Consider the following 25318-nt stretch of genomic DNA (forward strand, 5'->3'; position numbering starts at 1 on the left):
ATCTATTGAGTAATAAGTTTTAAGGAAGCTTTTACTCCTGCAAAGAAGTTAGAAGGTAGTAAATACAGAAGGTATTTGTCCTGTAAGAGTCACAGAAATTGTAAGAGAAAGTGTCAGAAATGTTGGCTTGTCTGAAAAAGTGATTAAAATCTGCAGCCAAACCAAATGTTTATTTAACTGGCTCTTACCTGAGCATTACTTAGCTATCTGGCTAAACATTTGATGATCCTTTAAAGTAATAATGAAAAGTGACAGAAATATTAATGCTAATTAGTGTATTAATAAGAATTTAATTTTTATTAATTTGGAGCAGCAGTTCTCTAGAAGAGTGTCCTGAAGTGTTCATGTTACTGTGGATCATGTCTTGTAACTTGTGAGCCAGAAGTGCTGCAATGTTTTGTAAATAGATAAGATGGAAATAGGTCATATCTTGTAAAGACGCTGTAAATCCATTGTTTTGAAGATCTCTATAATCTTTCACTTCCTTATAGTGATAGCAAGTAAAGTGTTTGATCAGCTATACAGATAAGTCTGATAGGTCTGGGTGTTTAATTCTCAATTTCTATTTCTGTAGTAAATTTTACATGGAAACATATTTTCCAATTAATTTTCATGTTGAATGCCTGCCTACCTATTGGTGTTGAGTGTTTTTTCTAAGGTCAAGATAAGCTTTTATTATTTCTAGCAGTGTCTTTGAGGTTGCAGAGGTAGGCTTTAGGAGGTTTTGTATGTGCTAAGGCTATGTCAATGTACCATTGGGATTCTTTGCCATTAGATGGATTGTCAGTCTTCTCTAGGAAGCTTCTGTTTACAGTAGGATATCTCAAGCTTTTTATGTAGTGAGCAGCCTCACACATGCACAGATTTTTGTCCTTAATGTGATGGTTCCTTAAGATATTAACAAGCCTGGCTTGTGGGCTTTGGGAGGGGCACGTTGGTGTTTTCTGAAGTGCTAAAACTGAGTTTGAAACAAGACAATTGAAATGAGTGGTTGTAGGTTCTTCATACGTATTATTATGATGATGTGACTCTTCAGATAAGCAATGTCAAACATATGAAGCTATTTTTCTTTAATCAATTTTGCCTGTGCTGTCAGCTGAAGCAGTCTTATCTGTGCTCTTGGAAGCAAGTTATAAAGCATTGGAGCTTGTTGACGTGAATGATATCTCAGTTTTGAGAGCATACCCCTTGACAGAAAAATAAAATCTTTATTGCCTCAAAAGCTTTAGCTCTTCCTGTGTACTTAATTTATCAGGAAGGTCCATGAGATACTGAACAAATGAAGACAATATTATTCTAGAAATTAAGAGCTCTCTAATGAACTCAACCACCTTTTTTTTCTTTCTGAGTAATACGTAATTGTGGAACTTGGTGTTGACCACGTAAATCCTTCAGATAGAGCAGTCATACAGCCTCACTATTTTTTCTTCAGCCTGGCTGTTTGAAGATCCACATGCAGTATATGGGCAGCGAAAGAATAGAATAGGATATTTGGTTGGAAGGGATCTACAATGATCATCTAATCCAACTGCTATCAAGGCCATGACAATTTCTGGGTCAGATCTAGAGAGTATTAATAAAATTCCATTTTCATGACTATTAATGAAAGAGCTCAGATGTAGAAAAGATGTTCCTTTTTTGTTTTAGTTATGTACTCAATTTACAGAAGTTATGTTTGTTTAAAGAGAAGCAGTTGTTCTTCTCATAGACTCAGTGACTTCTGCAGTCATGTTAAATTTGTTTCTAGACTACACAGATGTAAAAAATTGTTGACTTTTCTTGGCAGCTGTCCTCTTGGAGGACAACCTTGAAAGTCTATTTCCACAATACAGTGCAAGAAAAGAAATGCCCATAACAGTCTTGTTTCAGTACTTTAAAATCTTGGAAATAATGTAATGTCTTCTGCTGACTTCAAAGTCTTCAGCACAGGTATTGCTCTCTAAGAGATGTACATAAAATCTGATTAAGCCCTGAACAACTAAGAGACTCAAATACAGATGCTTGGGCTGCTTTTGAGACGTATCTTCATTTTTCCATATTAGAAATAGCCTTGCTCATTGTTGTAGATGTTAATATTTTTGTTTTGGTTTGTGTTTTTTATAATTTGTACTTTTCTTTTTAGTCATTGGGATCTTTGTTTTCCTACTGTGAAGATCATCAGCCATAACTTGGTAACAAAATTTCTTGAGTTAGGAAGAACTGTATCCGTGTTTGCACTGTGCTAATGTCTTCTTGAAACAAAATTGAAAACAATCTCCTCCAATACACACTGTTTGTAGTAGTTGTGAATATTTTATCAGTAAGATAAATATTTAATTCCGTCAACAGCACGTGACCTGAGTTCTTGCATGGAAGTTTGGAATGTCTGTCCAGATTTATAAAGTCTTTGGGAGTCAAGATCTGTTACTGAAGTATTTTTTAGCTCAAACTCTACTATTCTAAGAGTTAAATGAATTTCTGTAGCAGGCAATTGTTGTTTGCATGTGTTTCTAACTTTTGTTCAAAAAATGTTCAGCATATTGTAAATTAACTTCATTTTTTATACTTGTGTTTTATAAGAACCCTACAATTCATAGTATGAATATCAACTTCAAAGCTTTTCATATTCAAATTTTAAACTCTGCTTGCATTCATATACTGCAGTAGTATCATTGTGATTAAAACCATCCAAAGTTTCGTCATTGATAATCTTAAGTATTTTTTATTCTAATTTCTTCCTGTAAGTGTTTGTCCAATCAATGTGTCAATTAAGTTAGAAGGACTTGAATCAACCTCTCTGTTACTTTTGTGTAAAGCAATTAAGGTAAATGACAGGTTTTGAAGGTCTCTCTAAAATACTAGAAAGTGAGAGAGAAAAGAGTCAAGTTTTAGACAAAAAATGCTTTCAAACTTACCAATTTAGCCCTTATCTGGGAAGGATGTCTCCTTATCTCAGAGGAGCTGTTTAGTGTATTCTTCAGTGTGTAAGGACTTCTCTTACTTTACTAAAACCAGTTATTCTTTAGTTGTGAGGAATAAAACGGTTTTCTTTTTGGAAAGCAGGTGGTTTCCCAGAAAATGTTAGCTTCTTGTGTTTAACGGTGTCTTAGTAACATAACAGGTTGCTTAAATATAAATAAAAAATGGCTTTAATTTAAAAAAAAATTGAAAACATCTTTTTCCTACTGAAAAATGAAGAGTAAGCTGGAATTTGAAGGAGGAAAATTACCACTTCTTTTCCCTCTCATTTTAGGGTACGGTCAATGGTGTGCTGCTAGTGACGCCAAATAATATAATGTTTGATCCTCATAAAATGGATCCTCTGGTCCAAGAGAATGGCTGTGAAGAATATGGCATCATGTGTCCAATGGAAGAAGTGATGTCAGCTGCTCTGTATAAGGAAATTGTGGACAGCAAAATTAAGGAGTCATTAAGCATGTAAGATAGAACAGTATTTGTAAAGCTTTGAGTAAATCTGAGCTGTAACCATGTTATTGACTATACAAAACTAGCAAGCCAGCATTTTCCTTCTTTTTCCTGTTAGGAAAGAATATAAAAGATTGGCTTGGAAAGAACCTATGGAAAGTTTACCTTTAGTTCTCACATCCTGTATATGAGAGAGGATAAATCTTCTTTTATATACATGGGTTCTAATTTTCTCCTGTTGTGTCTTGTAAAGATCTGTGGTGGTACATCGTTTCCTCTGCCCCTTCCCCACTATGGAAACAGTAACAGGTGTTGTTTGGTTCTTCAGTAATTTAAAAACTGATGTTCACAGTAATAAAATGCAGCTTTGACAATTTTAGGTATAAATTTTTATTGTTTAGCATTTTTCCCTTGCTTCTAAATCTGGTTGCTCTATCAAATGGTTTAAACTGGTTTTCCAAGATTTATGTATATTAGCATGGGCCTAGGAGTATATTTTTCTCCTTTTGTGGCTAGGGGAGAGACTGCATGGTCACCTTTAGGTGTAGGCTTTTTTTTTTTTTTTTTTTTTTGGAGTAAACAGTGAATTTGGATTGGTGAGCTCTAAGCACTGGTGTTTATTGCAGCAGGCATTTAAAATCAACTTTGAAGAGCGTTATGAAAAATTTTTCTTCTATTCTGTTTTTTATGCTGAGCTTTTATATTGTCATCATAAAAAGATAAATTTTTTTGAAAACCAAAAAGGATTAGAAAAAATCATGCCACCTTTACCTATCACAGCCCATAAAGCTCAAACATTTGCAGACTGCCTCAATTATCTAGCTGCAGGGAACTGGGCTTCTTTAACCAAGAGAATGTAGAGCTATTTACTTGATATGTGACACTATTACCTACTTAAAATAGCTGCATTTTTTAAGATACTTAATAATGCTTATAAATGCCCTCTTACAGCTCATATAGGTAGTACCCTAAGCACCTCTTTCTTGATAATCTTAACTAGATGGACACTCAGAAGTAGTAACTTGCCTCATACCATTTTTAAGCTCAGTTTTGGCATAAACCTGAGAGTGAATTGGTGTCTCGGTATGATCTTGTTTGCTGCCCGATGTCACATGTCTATTGAAAGGGCAGCTGAAGTACATGTTGCTATAGTGCTACTTTTGGGGGTTTGGATGAACAATGATGATGCCTTCGGGATGATTTCTTTCTGGAAATTTATTTTCCAGACTGAGTTTTAAAAAGTTGCTCACAGTTCCTGTTTCAGTTGATGCACAGTAGCAAGAATTAGGTGATTCTATGCTGGGATCATGATATTGCAGTTGCAAAACAAGTATTTTTCTAAAATGTTTAGTTTGTTAATGACTTTATAATGCCATTGATTTTTGTGCTCCTGTAGCACATGCATTTTCTATTTTGTTTATAATATGAATGGAATGGAATGGAATGAAAATGTGTCTGCTAATAAAAGGTCACACTCTGCATTCAGAGGCCTGCATGTTCCATTTGATTTATCTTTCTTGTCAGCTTTATAAACTAGTGGATGGAGCTAGCTGCTAGCACTTTCTTCAGTCCCTGTACTTCTTTGCATTAGCCAAGTATGTGGCATATTTGTAAATCTGGGGGAAAACAAAAATCAAATATTTTAAGCCTGTAAACAGAAGTCCTAGCAACTTCAGCTATATCTGACAAGACCCAAGTGTCTTGTGGTATTTGATACTTAAATCATGTTTTCGCACTGTTTTTTTTTTTTCCCTACATATTCCCCTGTTTTAGTTAACCTTCTTCCACTCTCCCAGTTTTGCCAATTGTCAAACCTGCTTAAACTTGGGAAAGCACTCTTATGTTTCAATATTCAGACTGTTGATATGGAAAATGGTCATAAGCCCAATGGATGCTTTGGTTCTTAAAACTGAAATTTTGTGCTGTAGGGTTTCTAAATATAAGCCACAATCTATGCTGCAACTGGACGAAAAAATGTCTGACTACAAAGAGAAGTTTTACGGATTTCATGAACCTTGCATTGTGCTTGTATAAGAGCACCTATAATGAGCATAATCCTGAAAATTTAAAGAAATAGCCTAGTCTAATGGGTAATGAATTCTAAAGCTGAATCCACATGCTTTGTAAGCAAAATTACACTGTCAGCTAAAGCTTATTACAAGTTTTATGGTAACACTTAGATAAGAGGGTGCATATGCTTTGCAAACACTTTGCTGAGTTTTAGCAGCATGTCAGTAATATGATGTAACTGAATATAAAGTGTTGTGAGACTGTGGAATGAATTTGTCCTTAAAAACTGATTAATGTACAAACTTTTTAAAAGCATTTAGTACTAGGCAATGGAAGAGTTGGCGTGCTTCTGATAGCAAAGAAGTTGACGTTGAGAACTCTAGTCAAGAGTGCATTTCAATATGAGAATATTTTGTGATGGCTGTGTACTGCCCAGAGTTTTTTGATAACAGGGAAAAGCTTGAGTTATGTAGGTCTACTTGAGCATGTTTATAGTACCTTTCTAGTCTTCTTCTAAAAGTCATAGACTTGGTAGTTAGTTTATTTTGAAAGGCATGTTTAAGCAAGATTATTTCCTTGGGGTAAAATACATTTTTATGCTTGCTCTTTTTTTGCTGATAACACTGTTACCAGCATCTTCAGTTGTATCAAGTAATTTGGGATTGATTTTGCCAAATAGTGGTATCTTCAAAGTTAGGTACTTGCCAGAGACACTAAACACTGTTTCAGGTATTTTCTGTGGGCAGAATAGTGAGACATAAATTGATAGTTCCTGCTGTTCTGCATTTACTGTCTTTGATATCTGAGGTTAAACCAGATAATTTCTGCCATTCAGCTCTTACCTCTGAGCTAGGTGTCAGCTTCCTAGTAGGGTGGGACATGTCTTTACAATTGTACTGACCTGTTGGGGAGACAAAACTTAAGACTGTGGATGATTTTTACCTTTAGGGATTATGGTTGTGTTGTTTTTTGTTGTATTTACTTTGGCTTTTATTTTATTTTTACACTTCAAGTGTCCCTCACAATCTTGTTAGTTTCATAGGAGAGTTTCTTGTGAAAGTCATGTCATAAGCTTGGGAAGTCCCAGCTATGTTACACTGGCAAAAGATCAGACATGTTTGCCATTATGCGATCACATTTTATGTTTGTTATTACTAATTGTTACTAATGCTCTGGATTAAGTTGGTTTTTAGGGTGTTTATTTAAGAGCTTGATCAAAAAGCATAGTGAAGGAAAGAGCTTGATACTTTAGAGGTACCTCTTTTAACAACATCCTTATTTTGCTCAACAGAGATGTAGAACAGCTGTCAGTAAGAGAATTTGGCCATTCCAAGAAAGCTGCGAAGAGCAATACAGATGACACGGATTCCAGGGTTCGGGACACGGGCAATGACAGTGCTAGTACTGCCCCAAGAAGCACAGAGGAGTCTCTCTCAGAAGATGTATTCACAGAATCAGAACTCTCTCCAATACGTGAGGAACTTGTTTCCTCAGATGAGCTTCGACAAGATAAATCTTCTGGAGCGTCATCAGAATCTGTCCAAACAATAAACCAGACTAGTGCTGAATGTTTAACAGTCATTTCAGACTCAAATGAAGCTGCCAGTGACTTAAAGCCCAGTGCTGAAGTGGTTGGAGATGTTAAACCATTTGGAACCCACTTAGGTTCAGAACATGCTAAAAGGTCTATAAAAGGGGGACAAGAACCTGGTGAAAATACTGCAGATGTCCTCCAGCAGTCTTTACAAAGATCACAGGGTAGTGAGGAGCACAGCAAGGAGACAGAAGTCGCCAAGGATCACAGTTCCTCAGTAGGAAAAAAAGCAGATAATGAGATGGAAGAGGAATGTCTGGGTTGCGAAGATACTGCAGATACCACAGACTCTAAAAAGCAAGAGACACCTAGCAAAAGAAAAGCAGTAGGAGAGCAAAGTCAAGACTCAACTTCAGAGGCAGAAGTTGAAGAACTCCGCAAGCTCTGGAAGACTCACACTATGCAACAAACAAAGCAACAAAGAGAAAACATGCACCAGGATTCACAAAAAGAAATCAGTCAGAAAGCTGTATGTGTAGGAGATGGGCGGTCAGAAGGTGAGTGAATGGGTATTTATGGATATAGTATTAACCTTCAGATTTGTAGTGTATCACCCTCCAGTTTAATAGAAGTTTTGGATTTTTTTCATTCTGTACAACATCTCTGTGTGCTGGTTGTATTATCTTGATTTATAATCTTCAATGAAGGTAATCTTAAATTATCTTTATTAGCTTGAAGATACTCCAAAGTGAATTTCTGCATAAACTATTGGAGAAAACATTGCTTAGGAAACTGAAAACATTAATAACTTTGTAATTCTTCCTCAATGAAATTATATTTATGGTCATATTAAATCACAGTATCTTTGTAGGAGACTTGCTAAAAAATGTGCTTTAGCTATCAGTTAGCTGTTGCTTAAATTTTGATCCCAGTGTACATGTGTGTGACTGAATTTTAGGGAATTAATTTAATGTTGTTTGTGATACGTCTGCTTTGTCATGAAGTTTTATGGTGTGAGCCACAAACACTGGAGTTTTAACGCTGGGTTTGATGCTTTCAGAATGTTCTTTCACTTGTGTCTTGTCATACTTTGATGCTGACTAGAACAAGGTTAAGAATCCAGAAATCTTAGTTCAGGACAAATAAGGGCTAGATGGTAGGAAACTAGTGCTGTGGATACAGGGAAGGGCTAGGTTTTATTTCTTGAGCACCTTGATTCTTGTGCAAAGATCAGAGTCTGGGATTATTAGTTGGAAGTTATACTTAAAAGTCTGTTAAAGTTTTTATTGTAGAGAAATATGTGCTTCTCGATGAATTTGATTTGGCTTTCTAAAAAACTTGCAGATTATTTTCTGATGTCTTCCCATCTGACTAATGGAGATAACTGAACTATTTGTTTTAATTGTGCCATATTTGGGAGATTAGAATAGAATCTATTAGTGTGTGACAGGCATTAAAGCGAAGTGCATTTGAAGGTTAAATTCATTATGTTAATTATTAAGGTTGAAATTATATTGAATTGAATTCAGTTGTATAGAATACATTCTTTGATTAACAGAAATTCATCTACACTTAAAAATCTTATATAATAGTTTTTGCTTGTTAAATTTTTTGGGGTTTTTTTGGTTGGTTGGGTTGGGGTTTTTTCATTCTTCTTTTAATGACACAGCTGAATTTTGAAATTTGAAGTAGATTAATACTTGAAGCATTCTGTGCCAAGTTTCTTTTATGCCCTAAATATTAGAAGTAGTCCTCTGACAAATGTCATCTAGCAGTATTTGCTGGTTGTGACTTTTAAAAAATTCAGGTACTAGGTGTTCGTTGGCACAATTGCAGCTCTTCTTACAAATGAATATTTGTAACTCAGTTGCATGAAATACATTAGTCTTGGATTTTTGTTAGAGTGTATCATTGAATGACTACAGGTTATTCACGTGTTGTGATCTGTATATTTATAGAGTAAATACATATATAACCAAAAAAGTGTCTGCATACAATCCTACAGGAGAATGATGCCTAGAAACTTCATATGCACGTAGTGCTGCTGCCTCACTCAAGGTTAATGGGGTAAAGTACAGTGAAAAATACATAAGAAGCACAAGATCCTTTTTTGGAGATTTCTACCAATTCAATCTAACTTCAGTAGGAATTATTACGTTTGTTATTCTTGCATACTGTATTAGCAGAATGCAAATAAATGAGTAAATTATGAAGTAATATTTCTCAACCTAGATAGATTTGGTGAAGCTTCTACAGGCACAATTAAACAGAGCCAAAATAAAAGATTTGTTGTAAAGCTCTTGGAAACAATCAGACTGAATATGACATCTGTTAGCAGTAGGTCACTAAAAATGCCAGGTCATTTGAAATATAGTAAGCATTTTCAAATAGCCTTTCTCAAAATAAACTCTGAAGTAGTCATACTATGAGTCTTGGATCAATAACTTATCTAGACAGTCTTTGTCTCTTTTATGTAGCAGGAACTTAGCTGAATTTTTTCTCTTTCGGGGTAGTTTTGAGACCTACTTTTTTTGAATTTTGCAGAGGTCAGATGTTTGTGTTTGGAGTTAATTATCTGAATGTTGAGCAGGTGATGCAATGCAAGTAGATACTTATGAGTAGACTAGAATAACTGAAAAGGTCTTGCTTGTGTCTTTTATTGCCCAAGCTTCTGTTTTTACGGACACCTTTGTTAACCACTGGACTGAAATAAAGCTAGATGTGGTTGATACTTTGGAGAAGTTGTAACAATCTATAATTCCATGTGTGTATAAACAAGCTAAAATATAATTAATGATAACATGTCAAAATATTTGCTGCTTATCTTAATATTGGCAGAGATTGAAAGGAAAGACAAGAAGCGAGACACAGTAGCCATTGCTGAAATCTCATTAATTCTGTATCAAATATACAGGAAGATATTGGAGAATTCACAAAAAGGCATCTGAAATAGTCTTTTTGAAACTTGGAGCAGGGCTCAATTTATCTTATCTAATAGCTGGAACCTTAATCCCACTTCTCTGAGCTCAGGGAAGTCCTAATCTGCTGCCTCTGAAGGACCAAAATCACAAATAGCAAATTGTTTAAAGAGTATTTATCTATTACTACCGCAGAGTTTGCATGTTAGTCCTATGAAACAGATTTTTTTGTTTATTTTTGTTTCTTTTTGGTGTTTTTTTCAATCTGACAATTTACCTTAGAGCTTCCAAATAATGCATGTTATTACAGCTAACTTAGTATACTGTATGGTACAGATGTAATTCTAAAATGTTGACTGAAAACATGACTGAAAATGAGTAGGCACATGTTTAAATAGTTACTAGAAAAATAGTCGTTTGTGGAACAGTGCTGTTCTAAACTTCATGGTGAAGATCTCATTGAGAAAACATAGTTGCAATGTTTATAGAGCAAGAAGGTGATGTTTTCTGTGCCTAGTGGATCTGGTCTGCATAAACACTGAAGGAGAACTTCAGCTGTGAAGAAAAGGTGTGTCCTGGGAAGCTGAAACTTAGTTGTATGTACATGTAATACCAGAGCTAAGATAAACCCTTCAGTGTCATAACTGATCATAATAACTCTTCAATTTACATTTTCCTTTCTTGCTTTAAAAAAAAGTCTCTTGTGGCTGGAGAATTGGACAAATAATCTAGTAAAGAAACAATTTTAAGAAGGCTTCTTCCTTTGCCTTGTGCTGACTTGACAATTTGGACCTCGAGGGTAATCATATAATTCTATTAGCTCAATTAAATACACTACCAGAGAGAAAAATCCTGTACTGCAACATCCAGTATACTTCATCCTGAGGTGGTGTTCTTACCACTAAGGTGTTTGATATAGCTAGAAAATTAAAATTAATCTTAATCCTGTATCAGTAGGGCCAGAATGTTTCCCTTGTAAATTACAAGCAACTAACAGCTCTGACACGGGTGAATCAAGCCAAAACACATATTTAACACAATATCATTTTCATGTATGTGGGATAGGTGTTTAATAGTGGGAGGGTGCTGGTTCAATGTTGGGAGTATGCATCAAGAATACCTTCTGAATACTTACAAGCATGGATGAAATGCTGTAGTAATGTTGTCTGTAGCTGGAAGCAGAAATGAATTTTAGAATTATTTAGTGTGTTGTACTCTGAAGTTAATTCTGCTGATGTGATTTTTGTAACAAAAAGGGCAGGTTATTATTACTACTTATCTTACCCCATCTCCCATTACTTATATAAAAGTCCTGTATCCCTCAATTGCCTAATATAAAATTGGTTAATTATTTTGTGAAGCTCTTTAGTACATTGTGGATAGCTTACTTTGTCTTTATTAATAGGTTCTTCTGTTGTGAAAGAAAAGAGACGGCATCGTTCTCATAAGTTTCTGTGTCTCAGGGTTGGAAAACCCATGAGGAAAACATTTGTTTCTCAAGCAAGTGCAACAATGCAACAGTATGCACAAAGGGACAAAAAACATGAGTACTGGTTTGCTGTTCCACAAGAAAGGTAAGAAATGGGTAAACTTTAAATCACCAACTGACAGTAGGTGTTTGAGCTTTTTATTTTTTTTCTGCACCATTCAAAATTTTGCAGTGACTGTATCTCTCTAAATAATCACAAAAAAGGATCAGTGTCTGAGAATGCTGTTGATTGACTTGTATTATATTTGCCACTGGAGTACCTCATTACCTTACTGGCTTTTTATTGATTTTCTTCAGTTACTTGTAAGTTTGGCAAGTAATTTCTTATTATATCATTTAGACTTTTGTTTGTAGCAAGTAAATAATGAAAGAAAGATTCAAGTGCTATCTGGTGGAGTCAGTAAGTTCTGCAGCAAAATTTCTGTCATTATCTGTGCTTCCTATTATTTGAAACTTTCTAAAACTCCTCTCTGAGTTCAGAAGAGCTCGCTGGGGTTCTTTTGTCTTATCTTTGTGTATGGAACATAAAATCTTTCCATGAATCAACTTAAGCATGTCTGCTGGAAAAATACCTAAATTTGTTGAACTCATTCAAAGATCTGAGATGTTCATGCTCACTCACTGGTACAGTCTTGTATTCAGAAATTATCTTTGCTGCTCTGACTTCTTTTCAGCCTGAAAGTGGTTTTTAGGGGTGTTACATCCTTGTCATAGAGCTGCGGGAAAAGAAAGAAACAAAAAACTATCAATTATCTGGTATAAGTACCTACCCACCATGGTCAAGTCACTTTTCCATCTTTCCTTTTCAGCTGAATAGCATAGAATGTCTGGTTGGGGCACTGCAGTTGAGGACAGATATGGATCAATTGGAGAGTCCAGAGGAAAACAGCAAGACTGTTTAATGCCTAGAAAGTGTAGCATATAAAGAAAATTAGAAGTGAGTGGGGTTCTTTAATTTAAAGGGAAAAGGTTGATTGCAGGCACAAAATTATTTTATACTGAAGTTGGATGGAACAAGAAATGCAGGGTTGTGGGTTTTTTTTCATGTCCACTGTGCATGGAAATGTGTGATGGGCTGAAATTGCATCCAAGTGTTATACTTATCCAATAGGTAGAATTGAGTCAGGCAGTGCATCACTAACCTGCTTTTAAAAATCACCCCTGCTACCTCTTCAGTGGTAGAGAGAATGCGGAGTTTTGAGTCAAAGTTTGTCCCACTAATTCTGCTGCTGTTAAACCTGTCTGGACCAGGAGTTCTCTTGTGGTTACAATCAACTCCAATCTGCTCGTTGTAGTAGTATCATATTTAATTTGAAAAATATAAATGCTTCATATATGGCAGTGATATCTAGATTAGTTCATGAAAATGATTACTGTCTCTTTGGTTCATTTTCTAATGTAGCAAGCACTTTACTTTGGCATAAAGCAGAATTGATCACCTATTTTTGAAGAAATGGTTCTTATTTTGCAGTCTGTAGTGATCTCCTTGGAAATTATTTCATCTGTGAAGGGTGTCTCTCTCTAACTGAATGGGGCAGTATAATATCAGTATCAGTACTTTACTCATTTGACGTGTGTCCTATGTTTTTTGTAAAGAAAAAGCTATGTCCTCTTAGTGGGGTGTTCATTTTCTTATTTTGGTATTAGTCTTGCTGAGTTGTAGTCTGCATAGGTGAAAATACTTAGCGCCACTCCCTTAATCTTTGTCACCGAGTAGTAAGAGAGAAAAGTAGGTATCTGACAAACCAGCTTTATTTTAATATTCTTAGTCTCAAAGGAGCCAGTCTGGGAAGGTGTGTCTTAGAGTTCCTTAAGAATCAAGTTTCATGTACTTTTTTTTAACTGCTGTAATTATATATAACTCAAAGTTCTTGAAAAATTAAAATCGGGACCTAAAACTTTCATACTTGTATGACAATGTAAAATTGATGCTTCATTCAGTGCATGAGGAGTCTGCAACTTTTTTTGTTTGCACTTCTGTGATAGAATTGACCTAACCTTATGTTTCCAGAATGTTTTATTCTTTCCTACTGCCAGAGAGATTTGTTCCCCACTTTTTTTCCCTTTTATCATTGTTATTCACAAACCTCAGCCTTAACAAGGGTGACTTTAGGTAACTGACCCTGTTCAGACACTGTTACTACAAACCTGTGTGTGGCATTCTTTTAGGTGGAGGCACATGAAAAACATAACTACACTTCTGAGAAACTTTGCAGTTCTGTATCTCTTGCTGTTCAAGTGTTCAGTTTTTCAAGGATTATTAAGGAAGGAAGAAAAAAGGCTCAAATATTATTCTTCATGCTAATATGGTCCGCAGATATAGCAAATATCTGAAGACATAAGGAGTATCCAAACTCTTGTAGCCAGAGCCATGAAGCTCTAGCTCTGAATCTCTTTTCCACAATCAAGAGATGCTAGTGGATGCATTGAAAGTCCTTTTCCTGAATGCTCTGTCTGTGCACTTGCAGCAAATACAGGATAGACTGACATCTGTTAGGATTGCAAATAACTTCCTCCTGTGAATTTGGGTGATTTTGCTCTTCTAAACTGGAGAACAGTGCTGTTTGTGGCACATTATGTAAAAGGATGTAACTTTGAATCTTGGTACTTACTATAGGTGGAATAGTCTGTATTTTATGGTTTATATATATATATATATATATGTGCATGTTTTTAGCTGTATATCCCCACATCTGTAGTACTTCCCACAGTTTATATAATTCTCATTAAGTCTTGGAAGTGCTCAGCTGTTCTTCAGGAGTGAGGAAAACAGATATGCAGACATTTTTTAATTCTAATTTTGTTTGATTTTATGTAATTCTTTCTAAATAAAATAAAAAAAAGTCTTAGTGTTTTGTTTTGGGAGTTACTTCAATTTTAAGCAGATGTCCAATGGGACAGAAGTGGTTGAAAGACCATACTTCTATATGAAATCACAGTTAATCCATTGCCCACTTGTTTCCTGTTTGTTTTTTTTTTCTCCAGAGTCAGCTTCATATATTTGAAAATTAAAAAACAAACAAACAAAAAAAAAGCAAAAAACAAAATAACCTAGCTAGTTTTTTCAATTATGTTTCTAGTATCTAGTAAAATATGAAATAGTATTTTTGTTTTAACTTAATATTATTAGACGTGACCGAAAAGATCACAAACTTACCTTATTTTGCTTTTGTGTGTTGTGATTTGTCTTTTCTAGGACAGATCACTTGTATGTCTTCTTTATCCAGTGGAGTCCAGAAATATATGCAGAAGATACTGGGGAGTCTCTTCGGGAACCTGGATTTATAGTGGTAAAAAAGAAGGAAGAGCCTGAAACTAGTGAAGAATCAAGTACTGAAGATGCTGCTAAAGAATGGGAGGTAAGGAAGAACAGTATCAAAGATTTTTTTTATACATTCACAAGAATATATTAAAATATTATTAAATATTTTCCAAGAGGAAAATTAGGATTTTATCCACTTTATTAGAATTATTATCATGATCATGGCTGTTCAATTTATGCCATCCTAATGCTTTGCTCTAACATCAGATCAGGGCAACATTTCACAATTCCAAATCATTTTTATGTGGAGCAAATTGTAATTTAAAACTCTTAAGGAAAAGAATGTGAATACAGCAACAAAGTTGGAATTTTGGTGAAGCAGACTTAATTTTCAGTCTCAACTTGTTTTCTTATTTTGATTATTCCTGTATCTAGAGTGTTTAGTATTTATTGACAAGACTCTAAAAAAGGGATGGGACAACAAAAGCAGAAAGGAACATCTATTAATGACCTCTTTTTCAATAATTTAGTGGTTACTTTCTCAGTTGTAATTTATTCATGCATTAAAATGCTGAATTTATTTTAGAAATATATTGTAACTGGGACTATCTCTTCTTTTTTTTAATAATAAGTGCATTTCTCTCATGTGAATCTGTGTCCACTGTGTTTCTATGGACACATCTTTACACGTCTACGTGGTTTTGTTTTGTAGTGTACATGCAGTTAAAGCACTTGTAGTCTTGTACAGTCAAGTGTTGGTCGAAAGTTTGATTCTTGTCGTATATATCTTGTAGAAGTATCCTATCAGCACTGTCTAATTGAGTCTTGGGGCAGCAATTGCAGTCTCTGACTGTAAGATTTCATTTTGTTTTTCTTCCCCCTACCCCTACCCTGCAGTGGAACATGTTGAAATTAAGGAAGTCTACACTGTTTTATGTAGAGCATAAAAGAAATTTTAAAGAACTGCAATAGTCTAGCTACAGGTTTTCTGCTTAGCTCCAAAACTTAGAGCCATAGAACTCTGAATTCAGAGTTGAAATGTAGCTAGTTGAAGTATTAGGCCGTGGTTGCAAAACATTCCCTGCAACTGAGTGATACTGCATGAAGCATTTTTGCTTTGAGACATTGAAATTAGTATCATAAAAACATAATCTCTTTCATGTGTGTATTTTCAGCATATATATTGCTTGAGTTTTTACCAGCAATGTATTTTGGTGTTAATTCTTGCTCAAGTTTTAAAACTTGGCCTTTTGGGGCATGGAGATCAGTGGATAGTGATCTATATTATGGTTTAAAGCATAGTATATCTCTTTTAGTGAGCTCTTCAGTAATTTAGCACCTTAATATAACTGCAGAATAATTTCCATAGAATATACTGAAAATGGTTTTTTTCCATGATGGAATGTGGTTGGTTTTAGAACCTATTTCTGAAAGTAGTTGAGGCAATATATTTTATGCAAGGATTAAAATCTAAGTTATTTACCACAGAATGAGACCACACCTTAAGGTTGTATTTAGGTCTTTTCTGTAAATGGTTGCAGGAAACATTTTGAAAATATTGTTATTTCTATGTGTTATGTGAAACTGTTGAACTTGGTTCTCTTAATATTATCAAATAATAATTTTCTAGATTTGCATGTTAATGTGATTAGTGAGATGGATAACATTATAAAAAAATGTTTTGCAAGTACAAGAAACATGCTAATGTTGTCTTTTTTGCATTTTAATTTGAGTGCTGTGACTTCCATGACTGACTTGTAGCACAAATCTGAAACTCTTAAACTGTCTAATTAGAAATGCTTGACAGTACTGGATAGTTTGAGCTGTCATTACATAAAACTATTTTAGTTGCTTTTAGCATGTATGCTAGAAAACATGAGTAAATGTGGGGAATTGTAGCCCTTATTACAGACATCATACGCATTATTTCCACTGAATTTGGGTTGTCATTTCAATCAATATACTACCTTCAATGCAACCAGCTTTTCTTCTGTCAGTTTTTGCTCCGGGGAAATCTAAAATAGCAGATGAACTGTATTTTTCTGGGTATTTGGCTGAAAAACAGGCTGCCTTTTTCAGATCACAAGGATGGGAAAACTCTGGGTGAGAGGGAAGTGGAAACGCATGACAAAGTACTGTTGATCTACCAAAGGATGAAGGTAGTGGAGTACCTTTCTTTTCCAAAACGTGTTCTCCCTGCTGTCATTGTACAGTATCTTAAAACTAGAAGAACAGGGAAGAGGATTAATGGGTAACCCAGGTGGTGCTTTGAAACAGCTTTGATTTCTTTGCTAGTTCTGTTAAAACATTCAGGTGCAGCTGCAACTTTTTATCAATAGACTTTGAGAAACTGTATGTTAGTTTAGTGGGAAAGAAATGGGAGGAAGTAATAAGCAAAGGCAAAGATCAGTAACATGAAACAAGTAGTAGGTGTTGGTTTATTAAGTTTATTAGTAAGTAGGACCAAACTCTTACTCAAACTTCAGTTTTTGTCTGCTTGCTTCTACCTTGATCAAATACGGCATTGTACATAGTGTCAGGAAAAAAACGTCCAGCCAATCCTTTAGCTTTCTCTTTTTGTGTTGCACCCTTGATAGATAACTGATTTACTAGAAATAACTGAATGTACTGCTGTCTAACTGTAGGGTTAGTAAAGGTGGCTAATTCAGGGTTAGAGTTTGAAGCAATCTATCTGAAGCACCTTGTAGCTGCAGTTACTGGTGTTGTTGCTTAGTGTGGGTCTTCCAGAGAGGACTCTGCCTGTGTCATTTGCAAAGATTTATGAAAAGGATACTTTTTTACTTAAGATCAGTTCATGCTAAAGACTTGTCTGTGGTATCCACTAGAAGCGAATAGGCAGTAACTTTATTTAATATGCTAAGAAATGAAACTGTGATGCTAAGTTCTCAGTTGTGTTATCCCCATCTATTTGTCTCAAGTATCTCTTATCTTTTTCTTTAGTGAATGGGCTTACACCAAGGAAGAGGCTGTTTTGAGTCATGTGGGATTGTTGGGGTGGTTTATTTTTGTTGTCTTGGCTGTGTTTTGTGGTTGTTTCCTGTTGGTTTTTTTACCATCTATACTGAGCTACAAGGTATATTTATCATGGTATTTTTTTAGTTGCTCTAAGTTCAAATGCTAATGGCTTTCTATATTTGTTAGTACAAATGATGAATACTGTTGTGTTAATAAACAAAATTGTTCTAAGCATATTCTCTACTTGCATCTAAACGTGGCAAGACTTGACAGCAAGCTGATGCCTTCTGTTGTGCAGTGTCTCAGAAGCAATTTCCATTGGTACTTACGGTCCAATCTTGTTTCCTTTTTAAGTTCAAGTTGTGTGTATAGTAGGCTCCTATTTAAACCTGAAATCTGTTAAGGAAACAGTTGAATTGCTCAACCTTAGAGTAATTCTTGTTTAGTGTTGATTTTTCCTTTCCCTTCCCTGTTATCTGTTCTCGTTGCCATTATTCAATATTGAGTTATACTTAATGTCCATATAAATGTAAATACTCATTCACAAGATGTTTGAAAACAGGAAATTTCTTGTCTTAGGACCCACAAACTGGTCTTAAAGTACTTGGAAGCTCATCAGTTTCATTTTTTTCATTAACTTGTTCATTTTGGAAGAAATAATGAAAATTTGTTTGATTTAAAACTGTCTAGAAGTTAATTTCCAAACTGAAGCTTGAGTTGATAGATAATTGCAAATATTTTTCCTAGACCTGATAGGTCATGTTCTGGACTTGCATTTCATAGTAGTTATCTTTGTTTTTGCCTGTTGAATGTCTGTTGAGAACACGGATACAACGCTTCTGGAAAGCAGTAACTCGCTTGTCCAGCTGAATTTCAATTAGCACTTAAGATGTGGTTTGAAAATGCCTGCTAGATCAAACCATTAATTGCAATTGAAGTTCTGTCTTCCGGAAATGTTATTTGACTTGGACACTCAGAAATCTAACATTCTTCCGAAGCTGTAACTTCTGGAGTGTCTCAGAATTCTATTTCTGTGTATTTATGGAAATGTGAAAGTCACGAACAATGTTTGTCTCCTGGTCAGATAAGCACCTATGTCCAATATCCCAGTCTTGAAACCTTTTTCAGATGTTAAGTTCTGTATTGGATCTGAACTGGAACCTACATTCTGTATTGAAGTGGATACTGCAGTTTTAGAATGCACTGCTGTCTTAAATTTTTGTGTTCTTAATCATGTTCCTTCTATAAGTTTGCTTCCATTCTCTACTGTGTATTTCAGTGCTTGGATGCTGGTGCAACATCTGCTTGTTGTGTCTTACATTTTAAAATGTGATATGAACATAATGCTGTATGACAAGCTGGATAACACTGGATCAGCAGAGAGAAGAGAAAGCCTGGAACTTGTAGGCTTCTTGAATGAAACATTGCACAGGATGTGTAAGGATGTACCGTGCTAAGTCTTCAGAATAAGAATATTTTTTCCAATATGTTTCTAGAAAGGCTGTCTATGATAATGAATTGGATATACAAGCAAGATGGTTTAGTTGGTTTTCACATCGTGTGTTGTCAGTTAAGAGATTGGATGTGTCACTGTGCATGTGTTGCTGTGCATTACCACAGAATGTTTAATAGGCTTTGCTCTTGTACTGGAGGATGAGTCTCTTCAATTCTAGCAGTCATGTGCTATACTAGAAATGTTTCTGTCAATTTGTTTGTGGTTGGAAAAGGACTCTGTCTATTTACATAATCCAGTGCTCTTTGCAGAGATTGGTAACTTTCATTCTAGCTTTTGCAATTAACTTGAGTGGTATTGTACTGTCTCTCAACTTCATGCATTAGGGTATTTCTTGATTTGCTGTACTACTTAATCTATTTTTGATCTGTTGTCACTACTTAATTGAATCTATTTATAACTTGTAAGTGGGAATTCAGAGGTTTTGATGATTTGGAGCTGTCCTGTAGTTGGGATAATGAATGTGCAGTTGTAATTGATGACTATTTCACATATCTAATAGAGGGATCTGGGATGGTCCCTCTGCTAAGAGTTAAAGCAGAGCCATTCAGCTAAAAAGCTTATGCCTTTGACATTCTTAATGGCTTTCAGCATACCTTTGAAAATCCCCAGGAAAACTTTGAGATGGAAAAATACTTCCTTTCCCCCCCCCCTCCCCTTTCCCCAAGTTGCTGACAGGAAACAAAGGATGGCTTCTCAAATTAGACTTCCTTTCTTATGGAAACTTTCTCAGCCAACTAAGAAGTTGTGCCAGTCCATGTTGTAGTGACACTACAGGAGATAGCTCTTCGTCATGTTTGTGTTTCTTGTAACTGTAAAGGGAAAAGGGGTCAGACCTTACTTAGCTGTAACCCCATGTTAGCTTCACTTGCAACGTTTTTTACAAAGACACGCTTGTTCTAGAAGATAGAGTAGTCATTTTATATAGAAGCCATACCTGATTTTTAATTTTTATTTCAACGGCGTTCTGATGTCATTACGCCTGAACTTGACACTTATGTGGAATCAACAACAAGTTGTAAATAAACTGAGTAAATATGTTCCCCTGCCTGTCCTGTTATCCCGCTCGGCTAAACTTTGTCTCTTAAGAGGGATGGAGCATGGGAAATATATTGTCTACTGATGTAACCTTACTCAGAAAGCATGAATATTTAGTGTGGGGATTGTAGAATTCTGTGTCATGACTTTTCTGTTGCTGTGGTTGGTAGCAGGACATTGTTAGTGACTATGGAACAAAATAGTTCCATCTTACCCAGCTGCAAAAACCTTTTTCACATCCGGTGTCCAGTCTTCCTAATGAAGTTGAGGGTTACTATCCTTACTGCCCTGTTTCAGTGTTATGTAATCTTGTCATGTGATAATTTGAAATCTGGTATGACAAAAGGTCTAATCCAGGTAATTGGTTTGGAATAGAAATGACATTCTGTAAGTTGTACCTTTATTTGTTGTCATTCCTTTTTCTCTGCTTACTACTGAAGTATTTTTGAGGTGGTTAATTTATTAGAAGAAACAGCATTGGGAGGTAAAATTACTGAAAGGATTATGCACGTGGATTGTGTAGAGATCTTTATCTTGGTTGTAAATTGACAACGACAATATTATCATTCAGTGTAATTAGATACATTCTGTTGCTCTATTGTCTATGTAAGAAATAGGTGGATGCTCTTAAGTGTTTGCTGCTGTTCTGCACAGGGGTCCTGTGTGAGCTGGTGCTCCTCACTAGTATCTTTTATTAAGAGCACTGATGGCAAGGCCAACATTAATTACAACAAGATATGAGATTCTGATCCCAGTTAACAGATCAGTACTGTAATCCCCAAATGCATGAAAAAAGTAAAACGGCAGTTTATTCATCTTTAACTAAGTGTTGCTTAGTTGTCAGATTTCTCATGTGGGCTTCTTTCTGTGGCTGGGGTGGAGATCTACCACAAGTGACAAGTTTTGCAACTTTCCTGGGTGTGCTGTGTCTTGGTGCTGCTCAGGTTCTCCCACCCTCCCTCTGCAGCAGATGTTCCCAGCTGAGGGCAGCTGCCAGCTCATGGGGGCTGCTGCTGCTGCTGCAGACCTGAGCAGCAAAACACGGTCAGGGCATCTCATAATGTTACTTGTGCATTCATTCCTCTTCAACTTTGCAGCTGTAATTAAATGGAAAAACTGAGTTGTCAGATTGAAGAGAATTTTATTGCTCTCTTTTCTTTTGAGCAAGTTTTCAAAATCCTTTTGAGAAGGTCTGGGAAAAGTAATTTTTATTCAGAGAGAAGCCTGAAACTTCTAACTGAATTGTTAGAATTGTTTAAGATTAAATGTTACAGGACAAAAAAGGGTTTGATTCATCAGATTCTATTCTTCCTTCCCAGCTTTGGAGAAACAATGCGTTGGCTCTTGTTAGGGAAGGGAGGTTTTTTTTCTTTCTCTGAAGGGCAGGGAAAAGATGACTGATAAAGTAGGCTGTGGAAGAGTTAGTTGTATCACTAGCTTTTGCTTTCTTCCTTAAATGTTTTGTTTCCAGAGAAAGTTTGAAATATTTTTGCTGCATATTCTCCATTCCTTTAAGATTCCCCAGACTTGGCAGAGAAGGGGGTGATGTCTGTAGCTTGTTATATTTTTATGTTGATGGTAATTCCCATTTGAAACAAGTTTTAAGGGTGTCTGGTTTTTGTTCTTGTTTTAGCCCGTAGTATTAGTTGACTTGTTATTGAAAAATAAAAGCAAGCAAAAAAACCTCAAGCGCATAAATAGGCATATGGCTTATTATTGTAATCATACACCATTTGACTATATACTTAGTCAAATCATTGTTACATGTTTGAATTTCTTAAATACTATCTTCAATGTTCCAGTGATAAAAATGTTTTCACTTGCCACCTTAATAGTTCTGATAAGTTAGAACACTTTTACTTTTAGAGATGCCAGCTCCCAAAAAAGTTTTTACTGAAAATAAAAACATTTTATCCATTGGAATGTTAGACTCCAGTGCAAGGTGTTCCAATACATAGCTTGCAGTAAAATACAAGTTTTGATCCTGGTTTTCTCTGCTTGGTTGTCTTGGCTTTTAGATCACAGTGCAAGAGCCTGAGTGAACAATGATTTAATGTTCTGTTACTGTCCCTCACACTTTCGTTAAACTGTGTGAAAGTTTACTACTTTCACACAGAATTTGGAGCATGGGTGCTCTGGAGACTTTTTGGTGGTTGTTGTTTGTTTTAGGGGATGTTGGAGGGGGGAAGGGAGGCGTTTAATTTTGAGTGTGGGTTATAAAGACTGCAAGTGCTACTACATGAAGATTCTTACTGGGCTGTCATGCTTTTTACTATTGCACATGCCTGTTTAAATAAACATCCCTAAGGGAGAGAATAATCATGACTCCAAAAATACTTTACTGAGACTAGCGTTTAACCCATACAGCAAATTTAGCTTATAAATAAAGGATTCATTTTCTTCTTGTAGCTTACAAACTGAAAAGGCTGAAATGCTCACAGTTTCCAAATGCTTTAAATAGGTCCCCCCCAAATCCTTTTTTTCTTATTTTAATATTTTAAATCTTCACTGACCACTCTTCTGTTTCTGGACCCTAAGAAATGACTGACAGGGTTTATATAAGGTGGTCAGCATAAGGAAGGCAAACTATTAGTTTAATATTGAATGCAAGCATTTTACCAGTAGAAATTGTTTATGAACCATTACCTTGTAACAGAATACTGCAAGCAGTTCTTGGGGATTATTTTTGTGTTCTTCAACATTGTGTATGAAAAATTAAGTTCTGTATCTTTAAATATTTTTGCCTTTTAACAAACTAGTGCTCTGCAGCCGCCCTTGAGCACAGGAAGCCTTCCTCCTTGTGTATCGTCATCGTTTGCGATACATCCCCCTGCTGAACACTCCCTCATTTGCTCCCTGCCTTGTCAGTCAAATGTGAGCGTCCAGCAAACTATCCTGTCACGGCATTGTGGGGCTCTGCCTGTGCCTGGAACTGACAGCAGGTACAGAGAATGCTTCCAAACAGCCTTCAACCGTGGTTTTTGTTTCATTTCTTTTTTTAGTCTCATTTTATTTTTGGAAGGGAAATGTCTCGTCTCTGGTATGGGAAGAAGGGAAGAAAGCACCAGCCAGTTAATCGTAAATGCACTCTGGTAATTTTAAGTGTAGTATGTTCATGTCTGTTATTGCGGTCTTTAAATTTTGTGGTGCAGGAGCAGTTTCTGGAAGTTTAAATTTTTAATGTGCAAACAGGATGCTAAGTCACAAATTTTGATTGTTTTTGGAACATAACCTAATTACTGGTATTCCATTGGCATTAGATGAGAGAAACTACTTTGAGCATTAGGGGGTTCAGCAGTTTTAAGGTGGGTTTTTTTACTTTCTTTTCCCTTGGAGTAATGCGGTTTTTGTTAACAAAAAAAAAGATGCTTTATGGCGAAGTACCAAGAACAAGAGTTTGCATGGACATACAATTAGAAGTGTAAATTTCCTGTCTTACAATTACCTTCTCAGAAGTCAGTCAACCGTATAAAGGTTGCTAATACTTCTAAATTCATGGACACGAGTACTGTAGTCCCATTCTCATGTTTATAGTGGAGCAAAAAACATGGGCTTTGCAGTTTATTAGATTTATGAGAGGAACTGGGTTTTTTTCAGTGTTGTTTTCTGCAAACAGGCTTTTTGTAGTACTGTTTAATACGTAGTAGTATCTAAGGGAAAAGGTTTGCAGTGAGACTTGCAAAACATCTTCAGGATAGCAAAGAAGTGATCTTGATGATATATTGTGCTTTTTACCTGCTGGTAAATTTGGAAGATAGTTTTCATTTAAACTCTCCTTGTGATAGGAGAGTCTAATTCTTAAGAATTACATCTTAATGGGTTTTCAAGCATGCTTCTTTCAAGATGCTGTTGAGTTGGGGTTTTATTTTTTCTTTATTAACAGGTTTTTGTTCTTTGTCTTCTATGTATTTTTTAATCTTTATTTTTAGCCAGGATACTTGCAAAATATGAAATTGACTTGTTGCAACAAATGGTTCTATAAAATGTGTGATCCTAAATAAGAGCCTAATACTTAAAAAATGTGTTGTTAACTTTCCGCTGTTGTAGTGGAGTAGAATGGATATATAATACCTAAGTGAACTGAAATGTTATGCTAGCATACCCTGTAGCAGTGTGAAAACCATCTGAAGCTCAGTTTACAAAGAATGTGGTTTTTATCATGTATATATAGATAAATAGCTATAACTTGCACAGAAGTTTAAAAAAGTATTAGTATCCCTTGTTACAGTAGCTTCCCTTAGGATCAATACTGAACTTTAGCCAGAGTCTATGTTATTAAAAACAATAGCTATCAGCTTTTAAGGTCAATTTGAACTAAAAAAGATTCTGTGAGAATAAGAATCAACTTTGCTGTGAGAGAGGTAGTGAGCAGATCATTTTAACATGCAAAAAATCAAATTGGAAAGAGGGTACAAAAGTATCTGCAGATGGGGTTATTTTTAAAATATTGCTATGTTGATAAGCTCTTTTCTTCAAGCTGGGATTTTTTCTTCAATTAATCTTCATAAAGCTAATGTGCAAGTGTTATCTTTTTAGAGAAAGGAAGGAGTATTGGTCTAATTATTTCTGTTACACAAGACCAGTGGCAAGAATATTGAAGAGACTGGCAGTATATAAAGTATACATGTTTCTGACTGAATCTCATTAATGTTTGTTCTGAATTTGAAGGAAGGCTCATCTGACATGAAATAACAGTTGCTGGCCTAAATTAAGTGATACAATAAAAGAAAAATGCTAGATTGAAGCAACTTAGTTGCCTTAGATTGTTTACATGAATGGCCTTTGTTACTTTCCTGATGATACTGTTAATTTGAGCTGAGCCTTGAAAGGGTTTGGTACTTTCCCAGGGTAAGAAATCAAAATTTTGATGACTAATTGGTGTATTATGCTCCCACTTTAAAAAGCCAGTAATGTCAGCCTCCCACATTTTAGTAAATGTTTGGTATTCACTGTCTCTATTTTATGGCAATACAAGGGATGCCAGTAAGTTTTTAGAATGTCAAGAATGCAGGCAATGGTTCTTCCTGTTAAAGCATTTCAGACAAAAGACATCAGACAATGCAAGGGAACAAAAGGTGGATTGCCTTCTTTGGGAATGCTTGGCTGTGCTTTGCACAGCTTGGATAGGGGGCATGGCCAAAGGGGACAAAAACCAATGAAAACTGCTCTTGGC

The 25318-nt window shown here is 35.6% G+C and overlaps 1 protein-coding gene across 4 annotated transcripts in view; it reads left to right on the plus strand.

Moving 5' to 3' along the window:
• OXR1 (oxidation resistance 1) overlaps nucleotides 1-25318 on the plus strand; it is a 64725-nt gene that overhangs the window by 16220 nt on the left and 23187 nt on the right. For 2 of the 4 annotated variants that reach the window (XM_062491215.1, XM_062491224.1), the window contains exons 5-8: nucleotides 3233-3417; nucleotides 6707-7506; nucleotides 11273-11441; nucleotides 14553-14715. In XM_062491215.1, coding sequence (XP_062347199.1) covers nucleotides 3233-3417; nucleotides 6707-7506; nucleotides 11273-11441; nucleotides 14553-14715 — 1317 coding nt within the window. Of the gene's footprint in view, nucleotides 1-3232; nucleotides 3418-6706; nucleotides 7507-11272; nucleotides 11442-14552; nucleotides 14716-23093; nucleotides 23238-25318 lie in introns of those variants that run through there. The other 2 variants (XM_062491232.1, XM_062491241.1) reach the window with 1 other exon arrangement.

This window comes from Cinclus cinclus, chromosome 1 (assembly GCF_963662255.1).
Source record: "Cinclus cinclus chromosome 1, bCinCin1.1, whole genome shotgun sequence".
In the NCBI taxonomy this organism is placed as follows: Eukaryota; Metazoa; Chordata; class Aves; order Passeriformes; family Cinclidae; genus Cinclus; species Cinclus cinclus.